The sequence below is a fragment of the Sinocyclocheilus anshuiensis genome, unplaced genomic scaffold (assembly GCF_001515605.1).
Source record: "Sinocyclocheilus anshuiensis isolate Anshui unplaced genomic scaffold, SAMN03320099.WGS_v1.1 scaffold838, whole genome shotgun sequence".
Classification (NCBI taxonomy): domain Eukaryota; kingdom Metazoa; phylum Chordata; class Actinopteri; order Cypriniformes; family Cyprinidae; genus Sinocyclocheilus; species Sinocyclocheilus anshuiensis.
The window spans coordinates 1,892,147-1,901,545 of NW_015539915.1; the positions used below are offsets into that span (position 1 = coordinate 1,892,147).

The following is a 9,399-nucleotide window of genomic DNA, read 5'->3' on the forward strand; positions in this document are numbered from 1 at the left end:
TATATATATTTTTTTTTTTTCATCATTTATAATCTTTAATAATAATTCATAATTACATTTTATTTATTTTAATGAATATTTAAGAAATTTAAAATAATTAGAAAATGACGGTACATTCACGCGGGGCGTCGGCGTCATCACCTCTCGTTTACTTTGAATGAAGTAACGTGAAGCGCTGTCGAACTGAATTGTGGGTCCATCACATCGCATCATTGGCGTTGCTCGCGGCAGAAGTTGATAATTTTTCAAGCGCCAACGCAGGCGTCTGCTAATCAGATCGCCTAAAGGCTGATTTATATTTCTGCGTTGGACCTACGCCGTAGCCTTTACGCCGTAGGCTATGCGTCAGTTTTCATTTATACTTCTGCGTCGTTGTCCATGTCGATGTTTTTAGCTATTTTAAAATATATTAACATATATCATTATTAATATTAACAGAAATATATTTTAAATTGTAGTAATATTCCACAATAATACTGATTTGATGGATTTTTTTTTGGATAAAATAAATTCAGCCTCAGTGAGCAAAAGAGACTTTTTTAGTGGTCGACCGATATCGTTTTTTTTTTCACAGCCGATATCTTAGAAAGCAGGGTATCCGATATATATATATATATATATACATATATATATATATATTTTTTTTTCATCATTTATAATCTTTAATAATAATTCATAATTACATTTTATTTATTTTAATGAATATTTAAGAAATTTAAAATAATTAGAAAATGACGGTACATTCACGCGGGGCGTCGGCGTCATCACCTCTCGTTTACTTTGAATGAAGTAACGTGAAGCGCTGTCGAACTGAATTGTGGGTCCATCACATCGCATCATTGGCGTTGCTCGCGGCAGAAGTAATACCCTAGTGCAGATGCTAGCCACTATGACGGTCGCGTCAGCACCAAGCTTCAGACACGCCCTCCATCAAGCGTCAATGCCGAAGCCCCATGTGAATGTACCGTGAGTTAAAAAAAATAAATGTCTAAAATAAACATACTTTAGATGACAACTTCATGATGCTGTAATCCTATTTTCACAAATAAAAAATATTTTAAAATACATAAAAAAGGAAGTAAACACTGTAACCAACAGGGCACTCAGTAATCGGGGAAGTTTGTGTGCACTGGGAATCATAAAATAAAATAAAAACCAAAATAAAAGTCTCGGAACATATCGGCCGATGCCAATATTTGAAAATGGCAAATATTAGCCAACATATCGGCCTTGGTTGACCACTACTTTTTTTATCTTACAATAAATAAATAAAACAATAAATAAATAAAACCTTATAATAATTAACAAAGAATTGTAATAATGTACATTTGTAGAGTAATAAATATATATATATTTTTTAATGTATAATTACATTTGGTTGTCCAAAGGTCAAATTATTAAACAAAACCACTCCTAGCAAACAAAACCCAGAACAAAAATCCACGCCTACCAAAACAATAATGGCACAGAACACAAAACAAGACCAATAATTTTCACAGGGCAAAACAGATGGTCTCTTCCTGTCTAAACTGGTGGTTCTTGGCCAGAACATGAAGCCAATAGTCTGTTTCCGTGAAACGAAGACAGACAAAGTCTTCAAGGACACGGATGAGAACACTGTGTCACCGAAGGAGACACGATCCGTGATTTACAACAGCTGTGACGAGACACAATAATCATGTCCACCTCAACACGAGCTGCCAACATTACCTCTCTCACTCGCTCCTGTCATGAGTCTGGACTTGAGCCGACGATAAAAGGACACAGATGATGATCTGAGACTGTCCTGAATTCCTTAACTCAGCAACACTTGACATCTAAGTGTGTTTACCTGCCACTCATGGGGGTTGAACCGTCCATTCGGTTGTATCTGTGCTTATGGTGTCTCAGGAACACCTCCAAAATGTCAAGCATCATTGTGAACTGGCTAAAGAGCACCACTCGATCACCCTGCGTGGAAAAAAAGAGAGATATTAACCATGCTGATGAAAATGAGAGGAAAAGATGATCAAATTCATTGTATGTAAAAGAGCAGCATGAACATTCTGCTAAATGTATGCTTTTGTGTTCTACAGAAGAAAGTAAGTCATATGGGTTTGAAATGACTGTCGTCTACTGTGTGCTGTAACCAAGTATATACTATGTCTATAGGTGACAGTATGCAATATGGTGTAATTTGGGACACAGTGTATTTCTCTGCACAGTTAAATAACTTTCATTATACTCTAAGGGGTTGTTGAAAATGTAATTTGGTCTGCCGAACATTACAGGAATCTGTTATCCCAACCTTCTCCTTCAGGGAGTTCAGCAGCTGTGCGAGGAGGCCGAGCTTCCCCGAGTCCAGCAGTATGTCTGTATCGAGCTGGTATTCCTGCAGTGCAGAATACTGCTGACAGAGGCGGTGCAACTCAAAGTCCGAGAGCACCTCCATGTCCTCTTTGATGAGAGCGGGATCTGCGTCACGGTGACTCGGCTCCTGGAATTAACGGTAACATGCACAGACTCTTCAGATAAGATACACATATAACATAACAGAACAAGTAAAAAACTACACTCGCAATAAATATCTGCCCTAATTATACTCATTCCCTGCTGCAGTTCTATACGAAGCACTAAGTCAAGATTGACCAATACTGTTGTTTTATGACTTAATAAGATTACCTATAACCTGATATTAATATAGATTATGTTTATTAAGTGTACTGTATGACCGAAATGCCAAACCGATTTTTAATTTGCTTTATTTCATATTTTTGACACAATAAATAAATCAACATTATAGTACAGCAATAAAAAATTACATCTTTATGAATGTTATTATTATTGTTTTATTATTATTATTGTATTTATTCATTTATTTATTTTTCCCCCACACAGCTGTTCGTGGAGTAACACTGCTCTAAAATTGATTACATAAGTATTTTCCACAGCAACCTAATAATAATAATAATAATTCTTATTGTTATTTATAAAGAAAAATAATGATAATAATATTATAATCATAACTATTATTATTATTTTCCATACCGCTGTTCACAGACCATTGTGACCAATAATGATGATGATAATAATAATAATAATAATAATAATTACTTAAAAAAACAATAATAATATATTCATACAAATATATTTTATTGCTTAACATTTTTTGGCATTGTATAATATTCATACATTTATTATTATTATTATTATTGTTATTATTATTATTATTATCATCCATACAGTTGTTTGTGGACCAACACTGCTCTGAAATTGATTGTTTATTTTCCACAGTGGCCTAATAATAATAATAATGTTATTATTATTTTTTATACATTTATATAAATATTATTATTAATTTATTATTATTTATATTTATGTTCAATGACTGTTTTATTGAAGTATAATATTCATAAAGATTCATAAATAAAATTAACTAAATATTATAATAATAATTATTATTATTATGTATTTTCTGTACAGCTGTTCTGAACAGTTGTTCAACAGTGTTCTGAAATGTATTAAATTAGTATTTTTCACAGCACCCCATTTTTACGTTTAGATAAACCTTTCCCTAAACAACAATTAAAAGAAACTTTTTCACGCCGATCAGACTGTCTCTTCATGTATAAATGGATAACTCTGGATAAGAAATGGATAAGACAAAAACGGTATCCGACTTAATGCTGATAGTCCAAAGTCTGGCTACATGAGCTCTGCTGACCTACTTCAAATCAGTGCAGAAAATGTAAGAAGCCCACCGATTCCATCAGGGCCTGCTAAGATCTAAACTTCCTGCGGCGTTAATCAAAATGTACCACTTCATATAAAAATATCTCAGACCTTGAGCATGAGTCTGCTCATAGCTTTGAGTTTTTCTGTGGTATAATACTGCCGGTGAAGAAGCGGGTGGTTGGACATCTTCCTCAGCTGCATCATCACATTGGTCAGCTCGCGTTCTGCAGAAAGACATGGTTAATAAACTATGATTCACATATACTGAAGCCAGTACCATTTATAACAACACCTCCTTCAAATACATACTTTCCCCATTACTGGAGCGCTTCAGTTTGTGGAAAAGAGCGCTGTAGAGTTCCTGCTGCTTCTCGGACATGGCACAAAATTCAACCTGCTCCTCTTTGGCAGGCAGCTGCTTCAGGACCTGCTGGGCACATCATCATCTGTCAGTGAATCGCTGGAGTGCCCTAGAGCCACAGAGGGTCAACATGACAAGCAAAGTGCCTCATCTGCTCGTGAGACTGAATAATGCATTTGAGATGTTGTCCAACAGATTTTCAAATTGGCATGCATTCTGAGACCACATGCATTATGCAGAATGCTTATGGACTCTGCATGCAGATGCACCTCGCTCTTCACACGTCTGAGGATGAAGGGTTTCATGATGAGCTTGGCATGGGTGATCCTGTCCCTCTCGAAGCTGCTCTGCTCCTCTGAAGATTTCTGGTGGAAACAGACCAAAGACATATTAGAAATACCTGAACTAGATTTTTCATTTATTGAAGAAAATAAGAGTGCTGCTTGCCCTGATGGTAGGGTCTTCTGGGTGGTTGCTATAGTGTTGGTATACTGGGTACTTTCTACAGGCATGGCAAGGTGGTTGCTAGGGTGTTGTTAAGGTGTTCTGGCTGCTTTCAGAGGGCATTAGGCTGGCCTTTAGGTATTAGGTTGACCAATTGGTTACTAGGGTGTTGCTAAGGTGTTCTTGGTGCTTGCTAGGGCATCAGGCTGGCCAGATGGTTGCTAGGGTGTTGCTAAGGTACTCTAGGTGCTTTCTAGGGCATCATGCTGGCCAGATGGTTGCTAGGGTGGTGCTAAGGTGTTCTGGGTGCTTCCTATTGGCATTGGACTGGCCTTTAGGCATTAGGCTGGCCAGGTGGTTTCTAGGGTGTTGCTAAAGTGTTCTGGGTGCTTTCTAGGGTATCAGGCTGGCTAGATGGTTGCTAGGGTGTTGCTAAGTTTCTCTGGGTGCTCTCTATAGCATGACTAGGTGGTTGTAAGGGTGTTGTAAAGGTGGTCTGGGTGCTTTCTAGGGCATTAGGCTGGCCTTTAGGCATTAGGCTGGCCAGATGGTTGCTAGGGTGGTGCTAAGTTGTTCTGGGTGCTTCCTAGGGCATTGGGCTGGCCAGATGGTTGCTAGGGTGTTGCTAAGGTACTCTGGGTGGTTTCTAAAGCATGACTAGGTGGTTGTTATGGTGTTGCTAAGGTGTTCTGGGTGCTTTCTAGGGTATTGGGCTGTGCTTTAGGCATTAGGCTGGCAAGGTGGTTACTAGGGTGTTGCTAAGGTGTTCTGTGTGCTTTCTAAGGTATCACTAAGTGTTGCTTATGTGTTCTGGGTGCTCTCTAGGCCCTAGGGCATGACTAGGTGGTTGCTAGGGTGTTGCTAAGGTGTTCTGGGTGCTTTATAGAAAATTACTAGGTGGTTGATTGAGTTAAGTGATACAATGCAACTCAAGCAAACCCTCAAGCTAATGTTTTAGAATGAAAGAAAAATTTTTATAAAGTAATGCCCCAACGACAAATCAAATCTTTTATGCTCCCATAAAATCTTGGATGTTAAAATTGTGGCAAAAACCGTACAGCATGCTCCCAGCTTTATGTTGTTTACTATGAGCAACAATGATAAAAATGCACAATATCGGTGCAATATTGTTTATCAGCCAATATTTTAATGATTTTGAATCTATCTGTATAGGTTAATATTTAATATAAATTATGAAGATATTGTATATCTAATTTTGCATGCCCATTTCCCCTTTTTACCTTTAAATTTAGCAATATTCAGAAAAGTAAACAAAAAAAAATCACATACAGCATTTAAAATTACTAGTTTTAGTTTTCATTGTTTTTTTATGTTAAAAACTCGTATTGACCTTTAGTTATCAATAATTATCATTTGTGTGATGACTGCCTTAACAACCACTGCTAATAATGTCAACCCTATCAGAGATGGGACATTTAAGCGTGTGCAGGTTCTACCATGGAGAACATCTTTGAGATCTGTGAGGTGCTGCTGGAGAACATATTGGGCATGATGAAGTTGAGCAGAGACATGAGCTCCAGTAGGTTGTTTTGCAGCGGGGTTCCAGTGAGCAGCAGACGATATTTAGCCTGAGGGGACACAAATGGAGGAGAAACCTGAGTGCCTGAGGGGGCAAAGGCAGTTAAACCCCAGTGGTTAACCCCATCGGAGCAGCACACACTCCTGCTTTTACACAAACAGACCGTGTGGCTGTAATAGAGCTCGAGGCATTTATTCTTAATGACCACTGACGCGTTGCTATGGATGACAGCTACAGTATACATGTAGCTTATGGTGAGCTTACGTTGATGGCCATGAGGTGTCGGTAGCGCAGCGAGTTCATGTTCTTCAGCAAGTGGCCTTCGTCGAACACAGCATACTCCAGCTTGAGCTTGCAGAACAGGCTGCGGTCACTGCTATTTCCAATAGCCAGGTTGTAACTGTGCACAAGAGACCATCTTAATGAGCTGAGGTATTAAGGGGCAGGACATGAGGCACAGCCATGTTTCATTACCATAAATAATGAATGGGACAGGGTCATTTTACTTGGACCTTTTCACGTTCACTCAAACGCTGAGTATTTCATCATTATTATGTCTTTAACAAGGGTGCTTTTTTTTCTATGCTAACTTCACGGCTTGTGGCTCCGTGTGTGGGCTTAGTTCAAAAGATACATATTTCCCCAGGCGCCTTCTCGGATTTGCATGCAGGTGGTCTACGAAGGATATGACACCTCGACTCTTACTTCAAGGGTTCAGGGCAAGAACCATGAGTGTATCTGAGAGCTTGAACTTCGATACTCACGTGGAGACAATGATGTTGTAATCCACTATTTGATTCAGAATCTCATAGCGCATATACTTGCGATCCTCGGCAGACCCTACCGAAATAACTCAATTAGACTGACATCAGCATTTTCTTTTATATGTTATATTAATTTTTTTCATGCTAAAACATTTCCTTTTCAAGGTTAATGTGTAAAGTAAACCTTTTGTAGGTTGGTTTCTCCACAAAAAGTGAAGCGCAATCAAAACAGTTTATTTTCTGTATCCTAACAGACAGACACAGCAGCACTGGCTCAAACTATAATGTGAGATTAGGGAGGAAATATCAGTTCGTTTGACCAGTGGTAGATGGAGAAAATGTTTGGGAGAAGAAATAAAAAAGATCAAATAAAATAAATAAATATTTTTATGTGTAATAATTATATAATAATATAATTAGATATAACATTTGTATATATAGCTATATATAATATTATATAAAATAATATTTAATATCAAATATATATATAATTAAATAATTACAAACAATAATATATTACTTATTATATATAAATAATTATAAATAATATTTATATAATTAAAATAAATAAACATAAATACATAAAAAATCATTGTATAATATGCATTTTCAAATTGAAAAGTTATATATATTATATTATTATTTTACATATATATATATATATATATATATATATATATCAAACATTAGCTTTATTGTTTGAGATATATATATATAGAGAGAGAAAGAGAGAGAGAGGCAATAAATAAATTAGTGAATGAATGAATAAATGAATTAATGAATTTCACCTGTAAAAGATTAAAAGCTTGGTTTTACCATAATATACCAGCACTTTGAAACTGGGGCACCAAAGTTTCAGTTCCCGAACCCAATTATCTGTAAAAGAAACAACAAGTTTAGGTGATTCAGACTGTTTCGGTGTTGTATGGTGATGGTTATTTATATATTTATATGTGTGTGTGTGTATCTTAAATATACACAGTACACAAACATATATTATGTAAGCACATACTTTGTTTTTGGAAGCGATTAATCATGATTAATCGATTTTACAGCCCTAGTTATTTAGATGCTAATTGCTCTATTCACCAAGTGTAGAAGCAGGAACGGTGATGAGATGAGGCCCATGGTTCCCTTCCTGATAAAGGTGGGCCAGAAACGAGATGGTCTGAATGGTCTTCCCCAAACCCTAAAAGAAGAAAACGCATCCTAGCGATTAAAATAGGGATCATCGCAATGTAAATGATCATTCAGACACAACCATCATAAAAACAGACCATCTCATCTGCCAGGATTCCACTAAGTTTGTTCTGATGTAGTAAAGCCAGCCAGTTCAGTCCAATCAGCTGGTACGGTTTCAGCTGGAATCTAGAAAAACCCAAAGAAATATGAAAATAAATTATCACTGCAATGAAAATGCCATTTTTTTTTCTGAAATCTATTATGTTAAATCTTACGTGCTAGTGAGGATCTGGGGTTGGCTCATAGAGCCCGGGCCCTTGTTCATCACTTGGGTCACGTCTTGGATCAGTTTTACCGATATCTCCTCACACTTGCTCATGAGACCTTTAACAACTTCCCTTTCCTTCAGAACCTCCCTACATCCTGTCAGCAGCTCAGTGGAAAGACCGTTTCCTCTGTGCATGGCGTCATCCTGAGAAAGAAATTAGAAAAAGTGTTGCTCTTTGATCATGACCTCATGTTCTGGCAGTTATCAGCAGAAAGCAAAATGCGCAGTTCTCTCACCAGGTTTTTCCATGCTTTAAAGGGTCTCAGCTCGGTGATTTTCTGAGCCTTCTTCAAAGAGCATCCTGCAATGAGTGTGAGCTCATCCACAGAAGCGGTCTGAAAGAAGCTGAGGATCTCAGATTTGAGTTTGGATAGGGTTTCATCTGATTGGTCAGAGTCAGAGTCCAGTAATACATTCACCAAAGAGGCCTCAGAGTCACTGCACTCCTCCTCTGAGCTCACATATATGGTTTTGGTCACTACCGACTGCTTTGCACTCCTCTGAGATGGTTTGGTCCCGTCAAGAGGTCTGTGTGGTTTTGGTTGGGGTCGGCTGGGAAGTTGGACAACCTGAGCTTGTTGATGGGTACTTGCGCCCCGTCTGGTGCGTTCGGCAGCAGTGGAAATTTGAGAGGCGTCATCCTCAGACTCAACTTCTAAATGTACAGAAAGAGTGTAAGCATTAGGACAATTATCACATGCTTATGTAGCATCTTTGTTCTCATGGATCTAAATTTGAATTAAAACTGCTTAATTATGGGATGGATGGTTGCCTAACAACTAGCAGCTGAATTTCTGCTTATGAAAACGTCAGCCCAGCTGAGACTTTAAATTTTACTTGAGAATATTTTTCTGGATGGGAAAGAGATGTTGACATCTTTAATTAATTTAATTTAAATCAATTTAATTTAATCTAGCTCCACACCAATAGGTGTCAGTATAAAGTTTAAGACTACTGCTGTATCTGTTGTTTAGGAAAATTAATAAGATCTAGAATCAGGTTGTAAAGTAAATAAATAAATAAATAAACTATAAATATTACAAGTTTAATTCATTAAAAAATAAAT

The 9,399-nt window shown here is 37.2% G+C and overlaps 1 protein-coding gene across 2 annotated transcripts in view; it reads right to left on the reverse strand.

Moving 5' to 3' along the window:
• Nucleotides 1–9,399, reverse strand: part of smarcad1b (SNF2 related chromatin remodeling ATPase with DExD box 1b) — a 17,702-nt gene that overhangs the window by 1,870 nt on the left and 6,433 nt on the right. For both annotated transcript variants that reach the window (XM_016483509.1, XM_016483508.1), the window contains exons 8-20: nt 8,570–8,988; nt 8,281–8,477; nt 8,101–8,191; nt 7,913–8,012; nt 7,640–7,699; nt 6,824–6,899; nt 6,324–6,459; nt 5,977–6,108; nt 4,345–4,440; nt 4,024–4,141; nt 3,823–3,938; nt 2,288–2,476; nt 1,832–1,950 (exon numbers count right to left, since the gene is read on the reverse strand). In XM_016483509.1, the coding sequence (XP_016338995.1) occupies nt 1,832–1,950; nt 2,288–2,476; nt 3,823–3,938; nt 4,024–4,141; nt 4,345–4,440; nt 5,977–6,108; nt 6,324–6,459; nt 6,824–6,899; nt 7,640–7,699; nt 7,913–8,012; nt 8,101–8,191; nt 8,281–8,477; nt 8,570–8,988 (1,849 nt within the window). The remainder of the gene's footprint in view (nt 1–1,831; nt 1,951–2,287; nt 2,477–3,822; nt 3,939–4,023; nt 4,142–4,344; nt 4,441–5,976; nt 6,109–6,323; nt 6,460–6,823; nt 6,900–7,639; nt 7,700–7,912; nt 8,013–8,100; nt 8,192–8,280; nt 8,478–8,569; nt 8,989–9,399) is intronic.